Raw genomic sequence first — 16815 nt, 5'->3', positions numbered from 1 at the left:
ATTTCTTCATTTTCCTTGTTAAGAATCAGAGGTGCTAGTTTCAAATCCTTTTTAGTCTGAAATCTGTATGCTAGATATTGAATAAGGTGGTTTTATTGTTTTTTGTCACTTTGAATAATATTTCTGTTCATGTTAAAAACAAAATCAACTCTCTGTATAAATATATCAGGTGACCGTTAAGGCCCATGGGCCTCTTGTTATACCTTAGTCATAGAAATTTTTTCATGTCAAGCAGAGGTAAATAACTTACATATTTTGTATGTCAAATATAAGCTTGCATACAGGGAGACGTTTAGGCCGAGATTTTACATGTGACCAAAGGAAACGTTTGTAACAAGATTTTCTTTTTCATGTAGGTTACTGTGGAGCTGACTTGAAGGCTTTGTGTACTGAATCTGCCCTGATCGCTTTGCGGCGTCGATACCCTCAGATCTACACAACATCAGAAAAACTTCAGCTTGATGTCTCTTCAATCAGTGTCGGTGCCAAAGACTTTTTCTATGCAATGAAAACCATTGTACCTGCTTCTCAAAGATCTGTCAGCTCGCCAGCAAGATCTCTTGCCAACTACCTTCGACCACTGCTCAAGAAATATTTTGAAGAAATACTCCAAGTCCTACAGAATGTCTTTCCAATTGTTCTAGCTCAACTGGCAAGCCTAGATGCTCCAGGTAAAATGAGTTGATAATATAGACTCATTGTATGACAACTTGTTTAAAAATGAATTAGCATAGACAATTAAATTGAAATAATATATATTCTTTCCAGGCACTCAGTATTACTTCAGCGGTTATTTTCCTTATTGAAGCATGTTTATAGTTTTTTATAGCATCTATCAAAAACATCTTGACTGAGCTTTCCATTTCAATAAGCCAATGATCATTACACTCTATGCTGGTAAGATCATATGTCTTATTCAAAAGAAATATGTTTTACTTGATTATATTGCTAACATCTGATACTAAAAATCTGGTTGTCTGATTGCATTATAGCCACAAGTTCTCAGGGAGATGGCAGCACTGCTGTGGGTGACAATGATCTATTGAGTGATGATGAGGATAACTTGCCCAGTATATTTGAACATCGTGGTCCAGGCCGGCGCAAGAGTCACCCAGAGGGGCCAAAGCAGCAGTTTATCAATTTTACAAGGTAAATAAAAATCATATATAATTATTTAAAAAAAAACTTTATTTAAATTTAAAAAAAACTTACTTTTTCTATTACCTTTTTTTGGAATTAAACATAGAAGGGAAACTTTATTGTTAATAAGGAGTTTTAAATAATCTAGGTTTTAACAAAAATGTTTTCATGTATTTCTTTATAATTCATACTGATATTTGTATGAACAGCTACGCATACAAGGAACCGTCCACACATCGACCACGATTATTACTGGCTGGCACCCCTGGCCAGAGTCAGTCATCCCACCTAGCCCCGGCCTTGCTCCACCACATGGAACAGCTTCCTGTTCATGTTGTCGACCTTCCCTCCCTGTTTGCTGTCAGTGCCAAAACACCAGAAGAATCCTGTGCACAGGTCAGCTGGGTCATAAAAACTTTATAGAATTCATGTATTAAAGCTGAATATTTTCTTATTTAGAATATGTATGTTAGAAATTATTTCAATACTTCTTTCATGTGAACAATGAAACTTGTTTAAAAAGAATCCTTGAGAACCATGGAAAATATATTTTTTTCTAGGCAAAATTTACTATACATAAATTATGAAGGTAATTTTCTGTCACAGGACAAAAAGAGAGCTTGCAATAAGTGTGTTCAACGTAACATGATTAGCAATAATTTGTCCTTTTTTTTGTAATTGTAGGCAAAATTTATTCTATCAAGCTAATCATATTACCACAATAAGAATTGTTACCTGGAGGAATAATTTTTAAAATACATGTAAATGGTATATTACACATACTCATTAGGGCCCCGTATCGGAGATACGGGTGCCCTATAGTAATCAATCTGTCTGTCTGTCTGTCTGTCTGTCTGTCTGTCTGTCTGTCCGTCCACAAATTTTGTTCACGGCTGATATCTTAAGTATTTATTGACCGATGTACATGAAACTTGGTCAAGATGTTCTGTTCATAAAAATACACATTGAGGTAAAAAGTCAAGAACAAAGGTCAAGGTCATTAGGTTCAAAGGTCAAGGTCAAATTTTACATCTTTTCACTAATGAACATTTTGTTATGACATTATGAAGCAAAGTTGATCAGAATTGAACAAGGATTCAACTGACCAAAGGTCAAGGTCATCGGGTCAGGGTCAAGGTCCAATTTTGTAGCTTTTCACTAGTGAACATTTCGCTATGACATTATGAAGCAAATTTGTTCGGATGTAAACAACGCGACACACTGAGGTAAAAAGTTGAGGTCAAGGTCATGAGATTCAAAGGTCAAGGTCAAATTTTGCATCTTTTCACTGATGAACATTTTGTTATGGTATGATGAAGCAAAGTTGATCAGAATTAAAAAACGAGTCATCTGACCAAAGGTGGTCGTCATTTGGTCAAAGGTCAAGGTTAAATTTTGTATCTTTTCACTAGTGAACATTTCGCTATGACATTATGAAGCAAAGTTGTTCAGAATTAAACAAAGAGACACACTGAGGTAAAAAGTTGAGGTCAAAGGTCAGGGTCATGAGATTCAAAGGTCAAGGTCAAATTTTGCATCTTTTCACTGATGAACATTTTGTTATGACATGATGAAGCAAAGTTGATCAGAATTAAACAACGAGTCAACTGATCGAAGGTCAAAGTCATTTGGTCAAAGGTCAAGGTTAAATTTTGTATCTTTTCACTGGTGAACATTTCGCTATGACACTTTGAAGCAATGTTGCTCAGAATTAAACAAGGAGTCAATTGACCAAAGGTCAAGGTCACTTGGTCAAAGGTCAAGGTTAAAATTTTGTACCTTTTCCCTGATGAACATTTTGTTATGACATTATGAAGCAATGTTGTTCAGAAATTAACACAGAGTCAACTGACCTTGGTTCAAGGTTATTGGGTCCAAAGGGTCAAGGTCAAGTTTTGTATTTTTCACTGATGAACATTTTGTTATGATATTAAGAAGCAAAGTTGGTCGGAATTAAAGAATAAGTCAACTGACCAAAGATCAGGGTCACTGGGTTAATGGTCAAGATCATTTGGGTCCAAAGGTCAAAGACAAAGTGGATCTCTGAGTTTGACCCTGGCTCTTGATGGAGAAAGTATATAAGGTGAAATAAAACAAATCAAAGTTAACAAATGAGTATTGCACCGGTAATTACATTTCTGTTAGCCCAGCAAATATGGAGGTGGAAGGAAACACATCACATCATAGAACATGTAAAATGTATATTTTGCTTCCTTGGGCAGATTGCTTCTTGATGATTATGGGGGATATAATTGCCACAAGACGGGGCCCTTACTGACCTGTCAGTGTTCTAGTTACATATGGATATTGAAAAAAAATATTACTAATTTCTCATTACATTTGTTTTGAAACAGTGAATGGAATTTATACAATTACAAATTTGTGTTTAGATATTTCGGGAAGCAATGCGAAGTTCTCCGAGCATTGTGTACATGCCACATATCAACCATTGGTGGAGTATTCTTGGCGACACACTAAGANGGTCAAAGGTCAAGGTTAAATTTTGTATCTTTTCACTGGTGAACATTTCGCTATGACACTTTGAAGCAATGTTGCTCAGAATTAAACAAGGAGTCAATTGACCAAAGGTCAAGGTCACTTGGTCAAAGGTCAAGGTTAAAATTTTGTACCTTTTCCCTGATGAACATTTTGTTATGACATTATGAAGCAATGTTGTTCAGAAATTAACACAGAGTCAACTGACCTTGGTTCAAGGTTATTGGGTCCAAAGGGTCAAGGTCAAGTTTTGTATTTTTCACTGATGAACATTTTGTTATGATATTAAGAAGCAAAGTTGGTCGGAATTAAAGAATAAGTCAACTGACCAAAGATCAGGGTCACTGGGTTAATGGTCAAGATCATTTGGGTCCAAAGGTCAAAGACAAAGTGGATCTCTGAGTTTGACCCTGGCTCTTGATGGAGAAAGTATATAAGGTGAAATAAAACAAATCAAAGTTAACAAATGAGTATTGCACCGGTAATTACATTTCTGTTAGCCCAGCAAATATGGAGGTGGAAGGAAACACATCACATCATAGAACATGTAAAATGTATATTTTGCTTCCTTGGGCAGATTGCTTCTTGATGATTATGGGGGATATAATTGCCACAAGACGGGGCCCTTACTGACCTGTCAGTGTTCTAGTTACATATGGATATTGAAAAAAAATATTACTAATTTCTCATTACATTTGTTTTGAAACAGTGAATGGAATTTATACAATTACAAATTTGTGTTTAGATATTTCGGGAAGCAATGCGAAGTTCTCCGAGCATTGTGTACATGCCACATATCAACCATTGGTGGAGTATTCTTGGCGACACACTAAGAGCTACGCTACAGATGCTGATACAAGACCTGGTTCCCACCACTCCCATCCTCATCCTTGCCACCAGTGAACAGCCCTACGCTGAGCTTGACTTTCAGGTCTTTACCAACCTGATTACAGGATTTATTGTCTATTAAACTCTTGTCAATTACCGGCAAAAACTTCAGTGGCTGATCAAAATTTTTGGCAAAACTGACATTTATTTTAAGTGAACATCTTTTATATCATAAAATTCTAATTAATACAATTAGCAGCGATTTGGAAAAGAAAATAAGGAATAGTCTTTTTAAAGATGTGGTATCAACGTTGTCAATAAACACTTTCAAAAATGGACTTAACAAACATCATCTTGTGTACATATGTTTATTGATATGTGTTTTTAGTTCATTGTAGAGGGTCATATAGATCCGGTATTGAAAAGTAAACTGATCTCAAATATTATGTTACACATACTTCCTAGAAACTACTACTTGTTATATGTTAAGTTCAAAACTGAGTAAGCCCTAGGTTAAAACTGGTACTGTTTCACCTTACAGCTTCAACTCCTGTTCAGTTTGTATGCTGGAGAAGTGGTAACAATGACCAACCCAAGTGAGGCTCAGCGGCGAGACTTCTTCTCTGATCTCATCCTCAGTCAGACGCGGCAACCACCTAGCAAAAAAACACAAGCTGGTAAGTGTACAATGATTTCAGTACGTTTTGTAAATAATATTTGTTGACACAAAGTGATTCGAGTCCTGGCACATTTCCTGTCCATTCTTGGTCAGTCTTTAAATAGTGAATTTTAATTTGAACAATAAGTTCAGTACTCCTACCTTTGAATACTGACCAAAAGGTTTATCTCATCATTTCACCATTGTCTGGATTCATATATTTTCAATTTGATATCAGTCTTTGACAGAAATGTTAATTTCATTATTAATGGTAGTTTTGTCTGAAGAATGTCGATAGAGAGTATGTATATTGTATTGTCTGAAAATTAAAGATGTTTTGATCTTGTAAAGTATATAAAGTATGCGCTGAATGTTGGGAGTGTTGTGCTTTACAGAGAATAAAACTAAGAAAGGGAAGCAAGCTCGGAAAAGCATTAATAAAAAACAAGGAGGTACAACAGGAGTCGATTGTTTGAAAAGAATAGAACAGTTCATATTTTGTGTTTTGTTATTTGGAGAGTTCCATTGTTGTTTTTGAGTTCAATTTCATTTATACACGTACACTTAATTGACAAAATGCTTTTTGCATAAAACATTGCATATTAGTTTATGATTAGGAAAATTGTAATTACCAGTTGTATTGAAATAAATGGCAAATTGGCAATGTGAAAATATAATTTCAAAATGTTCACTAGTTCAGTCTTTTTTCCTTCCTGAAATCGAATAGGCTTTGGGAAAATTGATTGGTATGTGCATAATAGTTTTAGAAATTAAACAAAACAATATAAAAAAATGCTTACCACATGTAACAAATCTGTTGAAATATTCCATTAGGACAGTTAAGAAATGATATTTACTTTTGGAAGATAACAAGTTTATTATAAAAAAAAGGAAATATGCTTAGAATTCCAGAAAGTCTTCTCTGCTTTTAGAATTGTTTGCAATATATATAAAAAAAAACACACCAATAATTATGATTATTTCTTTAATGTGGTTTGATCTATTTTCAGCCACACGACTTTTAGAAGTCTTGCCCAAAGCTCCAGCCCCAGAACCAAGGAAGCTGACAGAAAAAGAACTTCAAACTCTGTACAATCAGGAGGAGGCTACTTTGAGAGAATTACGCCTCTTTCTCAGGGACGTCATCAACAAACTAGGGCGCGACAGGAAGTTCCAAATCTTTGCTAAGCCTGTAGATTTAGAAGATGTGAGTGAATATTTTTATGCCCTTACAACATAGTAGAGGGGACAATAAGTATGTAACTACTGGCCCGTCTGTCCATACAACATTTTGTTTAGACTTTTACATTTAACTCTATTGTTCTTTGATAAATGATACCTTTTGAAGTAAAGGTCTTGTGTATGTAGTAATCTGGGGGTGGAGGAATTATCTATATGAGCCCCCACTCAATAGTTTAGTTGACAACTTTTTTTTTGATATTTGGATCAGTTGTTGGAAAAGAGCGATTAGAGAAGATAATTTCACACACATGCAGTTGCCTCTTTATAACAAATTATTTACTCCATCTTCAAAGAAAATTATAGAGCACATTTGTAGCAGGACATGAAAAAAGATAAGACATTGAGAACATTTCTGTACATTGAAGGGAATTGTTCCTTTGATTCACTAAATGAAGACCCTGCATATGTTTTCATAAATTTATTATTTTTCTTTTAAAAGGTGCCTGACTACAATGAAATCATCACAGAACCAATGGATCTTTCCACCATGATGAGCAAAATAGACAAGCACAACTATCAGACTGCCACGGAGTTCATGAACGATATTAACCTCATCTGTAGGAATGCTCTGGAGTACAATCCAGCCACGAACCCTGCTGGTTAGTTACTCAAATCAAGTATTTGTTCATGTTGACAGACTGGCAATCTCAAGTATTTGTTCATGTTGACAGACTGGCAATCTTTAGGGGGCCGCGGTGGCCAAGTGGTTAAGGCGTCTGACATTCTGCTACTACAAGCCCTCCAACACAGGGTGGCGGGTTCGAGGCCTTCATGGGGCAGTCACCAGGTACTGGCCATAGGTCGATGGTTTTTCTCCTGGAACTCCGGCTTTTCTCCACCACAAAAACCTGGCATGTCCTTATATGACCATAGCTGTTAATAGGACGTCAAACACAAACAAACAAAAAGGTTAATCTTTACAAGCTTGCAAGTGATTAATAATGGATAAACACTGTATGAGATTCAAGGTACCATTGAAGTTATTCAATTCAAAGGTCACCGAATTTGAGTCAAACATCAGCGATAATGAAATCTTGGCTGGTAATATAAAACTGTGCAAGATGATAATCTACATTTAGAATTACTGACATTGTAATTTCAGGTCGTGCCATCCGACATAGAGCCTGTGCCTTAAAGGACACTTCTAACGCCATTCTCAATGCTGAATTGGACCCTGAGTTTGAGAAAGCTTGTGATGAAGTCGTAGCCTCCAGAAAGCGTAGAGGTAAATTATATACATTGCTTTTAACAGGACCATGTGGAAGATTAGCCCATGGCTAAACATGTATTTATCCTCAAAGAAGGTCTATTTTTATTATAACTTTCATGGTGAATAATTTCGCATTGAAGAAGTATTTAGTACTTACTTAATTTTTCCACAAGTTTACAATCCTGTAAAGGTCTTGCCTGATTATTCTGGAGAAGACTTCACATAGTTAAATAATATCAGGATAGTTGAATGACTTTTAGTTTGAGAGAAATAAATACAGGTGTCTACATTATACTGTCAGAGGCTTATTCAACCAGATGTATTTGAACTATTTTAACAGACCCTATTTTACCAGCTTTCAGATTGCACTTATATTCTCGTAATTAAAAAAAAATACTCATTTTCTGAAGGTTGCTCAATCTGGATACCTTCTTGAGCATATTGAGATGTCTTTTCACTGGCAATTTTTTATATCCTTTAAAGAAATACTAATACATTTGGTAATCATATACATTTTTTTAACAAAATGGTCTCAAATTCTACTGTGAAATACTTTATCTGTGTGGATGATTTGCTTTCCTTTAATACAGTGGTTTAGTGTTTTGTGAATGATTTGTTTCATGAATCTTGTTCACCACTACAACAGTTGAAGGTGGAGATATGCCTGGGGTTGTACACTATTACATACACAGCAAAGCATTCAATCAACTGATGTAAAACTTCAATTCCTATATAGTAACATCTTTTCTATAGTATTTTGTATAGGCCTCCATGTTACACCTGTTTAATCATAGAGACGTGAATCTCTGGAAGAACTTGTCCATGGATTCTGTTTTAGAAACTACGATTAAAAATCAGTTGTTTTGTTAACTGTTTTAGGTGTAAATCCATCAGATTCAGCACCACAGTTCTGTTTTACATAAAATAAGGATTCTGTTTTAGAAACTAGGATTAAAAATCAGTTGTTTTGTTAACTGTTTTTAGGTGTAAATCCATCAGATTCAGCACCACAGTTCTGTTTTACATTGCCGAAGAACTCCCAAACACCTACCTCCTCTAGTCAAAACACGCCTGTGGCAGTGAGCAACAGTAACCACCGCACTAGTCGCAGGGCACGAGGCCTTGGTGTGGAGGCATCAGTCGATCAGCAATTGCTCGAGGCTCAGTGGAGAATAGAAAAGAGGAATCCGTCTTCAATCAAAAATGAGAAGCAAACCCCGAAAGTTTTGTCATCAAAGTCGCTTTCATCTTCAAAGAAACCTATTCGCTTTGTATCACCCTCTTCACATAAAAGTCGTCCAAAGAAAAAAATAGTTTGGAGTTATACGAAACGCCGCAGGAGGAAAAGGAGATTCACCTTTGAGAATGAAATGAATACAGAAGGAGAGGAGGAGGAGGAGGAGGAAGAAGAGGAAGTAGATGCAGGAGACAAAACTGACAATATCCATGTTGATGTGACTCAAGAACTACATATATCCCCAGTGTCTCCAAGAGACATGTCGCCTAGAAACCAGACAGACCTGTCTCCAAGGCGAGACTTGTCACCAAGGGAGCAAGCACAGATGTCGCCTGTTAGCAGAAGGAGAACCAACTCGCCCAGGGCAAGGGAAAATGATCTCCACAAACATTCACCAAGTATACCAAAGTGTAGTCCTCCAGTAATGATTGATGATGAAAATTCCGAGTCAAAAATGGAGATCTCACATGGAGATGAGAAAAGCTCACCGGTGTTTAAGAAAAGAATGCGGAAGTGTAGTGAAGGACAAGATGAAGTAGAACAATCAGATAATTTACAAATTTCAAGTCCTAGTAAAGAGTGTGAACAGGAATCTCAGGAAAAACACACAACCTCCCAGGACAAAATATATACCTCAGCATCTTCAGGAGAACACACAACACCATGTAAGGACATGTTAATTAAAGACAATGTGTTGTGTGTTAACGGGGAAGTGGACAGTGGGGTAGGCAGTTCAGTGGACAGTAATGGAGACTCCCTCGATGGTGTTGACCAGGCGAAACAACTGAAAGGAAAGGTAAGTTCCTGTCTGCGAACCTTTCTTCCATGGGTTAACCAACCACCTTGGGGACCATTACTTTCATTCAAAAATACACAGTTACTAAAAACTGAAGTGTTCTATTTAAGAGATCACAATATTTGTGAAAGGATAGATTGTAAAAAGATCTTGAACAATATCTATAGTATCGTGAATCACTGTAAAGCTAATTATAACATTATTAGTTAATATTTTTTCTTGATACAAAAATAATGACTTTTTGTGAAACAGTTGAACACGATATTGTGTTTGATGTTATACCAGACTGTGATAACAAACATTTTGTTGAAAGAACTCTACATATTATGTTTCAATTGAGATTTACTAATATTGAAGAAATCCTAAAAAAGAACAGTGCGCAGCTTTGATTTAACTTTTAAGTATTGTTTATAAATAAAAATCCTCATATGTTTTGCAGTGTTGAGTGTATAGTTTGGAGATTGAACAGGTTTAGTGATATTTACATCAAAGCAAGTCACAGAACCTACATTTCATAGATTATATAGAGGGGAAAATTGTTTTGAAGAAAACATGATATTATCCAAAATAGTGACTTGGTATAAAGTGAAATTGTTCTTTACCTGATGTTTTGATTTTGTTGATGTTCCTTCCTGTGAAAATGGTCTCAAATAAAAATGAAAGAGAAAAAAAACTTAGTACACAGAATTTCTTTTAATACAATATTGTTAGGTGTTTTTGTGGTTTTTTTTAAAATATCAATATTCCACTTAAATATTGAAGGTAACAACTGAAGTAACTGTGCACAGGGAAAAGGAAGATCAAACCAAAAGTCCGAAGGCTGCAGAACCGGAAGATAAAGGTATCACTGCTTTTTGACATGTTAATTTATTTATTTTTGAACGATGATGCAGATAAAAATTGTTAATCTGTGGTTGTCTGAGAGACAATGTGATTAAGGCAGAAACCAGTAAATCAGGATTTTAAATTTCATATTTTGAAATAAATACAGGTCCAACAAGATGAGTCCTGAATTGGATGTAATGCAAAATACAAATCATGGTCAGATAAAAGATTTATTTTCATTTACAGTACCATCACCTGGAATTCGTATGACACGATCTCGTCTCCAGACCAAAGAACAGGAGCGAGCACTCGCAATTCTAGAGGCTCCCAGCGAGCCTGTAGTCATTGATGAGAATAGACTGTCAAGTTTGTTGGAAACCTTGGTCAGAATCACACACAACTTAGATGTAGAGAAACTGGAGAAGTTGTACAGTATGCTAAGTCAGTGCATATACCACCACCGGGAAGAGTTTGACAAGACTGTGCTGACTGAGGTTTGTATAATAGTGTCACTTGATGGTACACAACTCTTTATATGATTTAGTATGTTTGGGATAATACTGTATACAGCATATCATCATGACTGCAAATATTAGCGTGAAATTGCCAAAAAACAAAACAAATAGCATATGAAAATATATAATTTACAGTATTTGTAAAGTTTGGCACGGTAAGCAATTATACAGTACCTAAAAATGGATGCTGTCTTTTTCAACATAGCATGATGAACTGACATGCAATGAATTAAAGATGTAGAATAACATGTTACATAATTAAAGATGTAGCATAACATGTTACATAATTAAAGATGTAGAATAACATGTTACATAATTAAAGGATATTTTGTATGTTTCAGAATCTAGAAGACTGTGTAAAACGCTTTAGCCATATGACCAGCCATTCCACTGGATCTGTGTAGCGGGCATACAGCAGCTACTACCAATACTGCAGGGAACTATTCACTTAACAGTCTTTCATGTTGATGATCACTAAACTCCGGGCTAAAACATTGTGCCGAGACATTTCGTTGTGTTGTAGGAACAGTGTGATTTCAGATCTATGTTCACAATATGATGCATTCAAAACCATCCTGGTTGAGTTATTTAGACTTTAAGGTATGATGTTATTTTCTGGCAGTCAAACTACTGTCCAGGTATTTCCGTTGACGATGTTATAGTAGACCAGTAGATTGCTCCTGAGTTCATATTACCAAATACCCCAAATATTGTTCAGTGAGCATTTCAACTGTTCCAACAACACAACAAATGGCCTCCTAAAGCTTTCACACTGCCACTGATGGAAAGTCTGTTTTGTGAGGAGCATTATTTTGTGTAATGTGAACTTGTTGATTTATATAGATTCTATTTTTCATAAAGGTAGAGTAAGAGGGTATTGTGTAAGGTGAACAAATTATGTGTCTCAATTGATCATTCATGGCGTAGTTTGAGAGAGAGTGTGTCAAGATATTTATTAAGTTGCTTTGTAAGGCACTGTTTTACCATCTTTGTGTTTGTGTTAAAAAAATAGGCACGTTACATAGTAAGAAAATCCAGATAAAATCCCAGAGCCTTCTATGACAAGGAGAAAGACATGTTTGTAAGATAAAGGCCTGCAGATATCAGTTACAGTAGAAATGTTACATATCTTTTTTAAAGAACAGTGGTAACACCCCAACCTCTTTAATATATTTTTATTCAAATCTCTAACAGTTATTGATTTAAAGAATTTAATTGACAAAAAAACACCAATTTACATTATCATTTTGTTCATGAAAATTAGTGTCTGAACACAAATGTACTTGCACACTGAACACAACTAAACCTAACATTGTGAAGTCACAACTTAGTGGCATAGGTCCAACAAAAAACTTGCTTGCATTATTTGTTGTGTTCATGTATGGCAAAGACTATCGACAGTCTATATAATAGGAAAGTGCCTATGCCATATGTCTTCATTCCGATGGTGCCCACAATGAAACAAAAGTCAGTACACTGAATGGGGGCAGAGGCTGAGTTGCACAGAAGTAATAAAACCCAGCTGCTATGTTCAGTATTTGAGAACAGCACAAGGTGTTCATAAAAGTAAGGACCATTATTCATTGCTTAAGAATGTTGCTATATGGCATTTCATTGGTTATGTGATAGTGCAGGTTTTCTGTTCGACTGGGTTGAACAATGGAATACACTTATTAAACATCATGTACAAATTGAGGGTCCCTTGCCATTCTTGAAATATGTAATATCAAACTTTTTCTTTATGCACAAACATGTATATGTATTAAACGTGTAGCAACATAGACCGACTGGTTCCTTTGTCAAGCTATGACTGAGTGAACGATTTGTACCTGTACAAAAATGTGACAAAAGTGTATATTTCATGTCACTCGACCCAGGACGTTTCACTATCGATGAAGAGTGCATACACACAGTATCGAAACATTGCGACACGTTTCATACTTATATTGTTTGTGTATAAAGTAAAACTTTGATATTACATATTTCCAAACTGATGAATAATATTGAAGATATTTAAATGATATGATAGTGTGTAGTGATAGTATCCAGCCGTGAAAATTTATTTTTACTTGTAGGTTTAATATGTTTGTGGGAAATTTATCTAATATGTACTTGTGTAAATAGGCGACATTCATTAATGTGTGTGTGTGTGTGTGTGGAACTTTGGATGATAGAAAATTCCTGGATAAAAAAAACGATAGGGAGAAAAACAAGAGAATTTGTTGGTAAACTATTTAACAAACTGCCTTAATTTTGTATTAAGGGTACCTGTGCTATCTCCTGTCCTCTTGTATTATTTTTGTATCAGTTGAAGATTTTTACAATTCCATGTCGTGTCTGTACACAAACTTGGAGAAGGGGTTTTTAAGTTCTGCAGAAACATTCTTCTAAATTATCACATACAGGGACCAGCAGCCTCATTTATATCGTCTGTTGGACCTAGGTTATCATGTACATATATTTACTTGTAAAAATTACCAATGGTGTAAATAATTGTAATTTATTCCTTGTTGAATACCTGTATTAGCATGTCAGTTGTTATATACTTTTAAAACTATTTTTGGTCTTGACAAATTCAATTTGAGGGGAAAGGTGAGATGTTTACATGTCCACTGCAATGTTACCTATTAATTAAACAATAATCACTTGAAATGTACATCTCAAATACTACAATCTGGTACCACCTATACATGTAATCATGGATGTTACCAGATATTTACATCAAATTACAGTACACAAACTAATGAATTCTAAATAAATTTGATTATGATGTTATTACGACCATGATGTTATTCACCTAAATACTAATATTGTTGTTTAAAAAATATTTTTTAAAGGTATTATTCATCGTTGTAATTGAAAATGGTGGGGGGGGGACGTTTCAATTTTGAAGGTTTTCTTTTCTATGATATTCTATCTGATATCGAGGTAGAAGTAAAGAGCTGGCCCACAGTTGGTGGATTAAATGATGACTTGATTTTTACAGTGAGAAAGTCCATTAGTCCAGATCATTCATGCAGCATATGAAACTGCTTCCACCTTCTTTTGACATACCAGGTAAATTTTGCTTCTTGTTTGAAATTGCTAAACTGAAAACTGAGATAATTGTGAAATGTTGTAACAGAATTTATTGAAAACGTGTTGCTGTTCCAAACCATATGAACATTTAACTTGAAATTGAAATATTGATTCCCCAACAAAGGGAATTGTATACAGTAACCATTATACCTGGTAATAATATGCTGAATACTAAACTCATTATTAAATATGAAACAATATTGTAAATATTTGTCATTAAAGATCATAATTATTTTAGTATCTTGGTTTAACATCATTCTTATAAAATCGGAAAATGAAGTCGATGTATTAGTCTTTCGAATACATTTCAAAGACAGTATTTTATTGACTACATTTTCCTTATTTTCGGATATAGAGCTCATGATATATTTATACAGTGTATGTACTTTTCCAACATGAGTCAAATGTCAATTTTATATCTATTCAGGAAAAAAATTGCAACAATATAATTTTGACAGTTTTATTAAAAAGTTGCTTATCAGTCCATTTATATCCCCATATTGTTTGTGCCAGCTTAATTTAAGACATTTCTTTGTTTAATTATATCTACCTTGATGCTAAACCATATTCTTAGGTCTTAAAACTACATTATTTTTATGTGATTTTTTTTTCTATTGAATGAAATAATGTGGCAATGATATCTTGACCGTTTGTATACATGATGTGTATTTTTAAAAAGTTTCTGTGAAAAAAGTCTTAATAAAAATGTAAAATTTTGTAAATCAGGTTTTTCATGTTAAAGCTAGTGTTTTTTGGTTTTTTTTGCTATTCATGAAATTCCTAGAATACCAGATAATGATACTCAGATGTGTTAATTTATTTGCTTGGTTGCCTTTACCCAATTGTTATCCATCACCGTTTATAAATTATATTCAGCACGTATGGTAATATTTATATGGTTTACTGGTGTTATTGCTCAGTGATTTTTATTACTCCCTTTTTTTTATCGGTAATTGTAAGATGACACATCATTTTCCTCTGTATAAATGACTATTTATTGATGCTTAGTAGAATGAATGCACAATCCTATTTTTACTCCACAGTGAATAAAATCAGGAAAATAATCATTCTATTTTGAAATGTGATCTCAGGAACGGATCCTTGCCTTCCACGGAACTTAAAGCCAGTAGTTGCAATTGTTTTGAAACCATTCTTTGATCTCATCAACTATGCCTCCAGTCCATTCATTAATACTGTAATTATGTAATCTACCAATTGACGTGCTGTACATTGTATAAATGTTGTATGGACAATATTACACCTGTATGTTTACCTAGAATATTACAGTCAAACCTTCCCTGGAGACCACCTCATTCAAAACTCCTAATCGCAGTTATTTTCTTATTACTTAACTTGTATTAAGATCAAGAGCCTCTGTGTTGTATCTCTAATGAAGAAAACCTTAAATATGGTCTTTTTCTGACTTGGAATTTCTTATCCTTTACTGAAGCAGAGAGTTTTCAAAAGAAATGTATCTATTAAAAAAACATCTCCCCCCGGGCTTGATCTCTTTGATTATAAGGCAGGGGGCTTAATCCACCAGTAATGATTATTTTTATATTTATACTTTAACTGCTACATTACTGTGAATCTTTTTCAAAATGTTTTAATAAATTCCATTAAAAGGCATCAACCGATAACTGTCTTTGTATGAGTATAGAGGAGGACTCTTAAAGTCTTCTGAAGTGGAAAAGAGGTAGATGGGACGAGACTACTTTATAATGGAATTCTGAAGATGGTCTCTAAAAACAGGTTTGACTAAAGATTCAAGATTTTTATTTACACAATGTCACACTATGTTAAAACAAGAGGTCACATTTATATGATACATTTATACAAAGAAAAACATAATACCTCATATACAATGAATCCAATTTACTGCTGTATTTTGTTCGATGGAATTGAGCATTTCACAATAAATGTGACTGTCCGAGGCCATTCCAAGTATTGCAGTGTACCATCTGTTGGCATTGGGGTTTTGCTTTTTTGAAGCATTAAACTGAATTCAGTTTTAATTCATGAATGACAAGTTCTATATAGTGTGTCAGCAATTCAGTTACAAAAAATGATTTCTTTGTCAGGAATATTTCTTCATCATAGAAAATGGAGTTCAGTTAATATTAATCATTTAATTCAAGGGAAATTCATGTAGAGTGCATGCTTGTTTAATGAATTGAAATGTCATCTTCAGAAGGGTGTGGTTGGTGTCCAATGATTTCATAATAACACTGACAAACATTTGGGCTATGGCATGCATAGTGGATATGAATGCCATCACAATTTGTCTACCATGCTATAGTAAGGTGTTATGACACAATGGGGTTTGTAAACATTTATATCAGTATATGATCTTATATAGTTTGAAATTTTGAAAGTAAAAATTGGGTAAATTTAAAACTGATGGAGTTAACTCATTAATTCCACAATAAATATTTCTCTTTGCAACACCATTTCAGAATTGAATTGTTTCAATATTTTATATGTTTACAAATTTGTCTGTCTCTTCTGAATATCAAAAAATTGTTGTTTTTTTTCATTAGTACAAAAATCTTGAGCATGCAGAAGTTCACACAATCTATCAATAATTCATTTAAAGCATGCAAGAGTACTTATTGTATTAATGTATGTTTTGCTGATACCGTGCATAATTATAAGAAATATTAACCATCATTCCCTCAATCCCAGAATAAAATCAACATTTATGTCATATTCACACTACTCAAATTGTGAACAAGTTCTGTGTATATTAAGGTTTTACAGCGGTGTGAAGTGAATAAGCTTGACTGTATA

At 34.4% G+C, this 16815-nt stretch overlaps 1 protein-coding gene across 1 annotated transcript in view; it reads left to right on the top strand.

Moving 5' to 3' along the window:
• Positions 1 to 16815, top strand: part of LOC110448317 — a 64253-nt gene that overhangs the window by 15385 nt on the left and 32053 nt on the right. The window contains exons 13-26 of the mRNA XM_021494491.1: positions 357 to 671; positions 993 to 1149; positions 1350 to 1536; positions 3531 to 3635; positions 4382 to 4567; positions 5006 to 5141; positions 5518 to 5574; positions 6133 to 6329; positions 6804 to 6963; positions 7467 to 7589; positions 8559 to 9607; positions 10370 to 10448; positions 10679 to 10926; positions 11289 to 11347. Coding sequence (XP_021350166.1) covers positions 357 to 671; positions 993 to 1149; positions 1350 to 1536; positions 3531 to 3635; positions 4382 to 4567; positions 5006 to 5141; positions 5518 to 5574; positions 6133 to 6329; positions 6804 to 6963; positions 7467 to 7589; positions 8559 to 9607; positions 10370 to 10448; positions 10679 to 10926; positions 11289 to 11347 — 3058 coding nt within the window. The remainder of the gene's footprint in view (positions 1 to 356; positions 672 to 992; positions 1150 to 1349; positions 1537 to 3530; positions 3636 to 4381; positions 4568 to 5005; positions 5142 to 5517; positions 5575 to 6132; positions 6330 to 6803; positions 6964 to 7466; positions 7590 to 8558; positions 9608 to 10369; positions 10449 to 10678; positions 10927 to 11288; positions 11348 to 16815) is intronic.

The sequence above is a fragment of the Mizuhopecten yessoensis genome, unplaced genomic scaffold (assembly GCF_002113885.1).
Source record: "Mizuhopecten yessoensis strain PY_sf001 unplaced genomic scaffold, ASM211388v2 scaffold4001, whole genome shotgun sequence".
Classification (NCBI taxonomy): Eukaryota; Metazoa; Mollusca; class Bivalvia; order Pectinida; family Pectinidae; genus Mizuhopecten; species Mizuhopecten yessoensis.
Note: the sequence above shows the minus strand (reverse complement) of the source record. Positions and strands in the feature narration are given on the sequence as shown.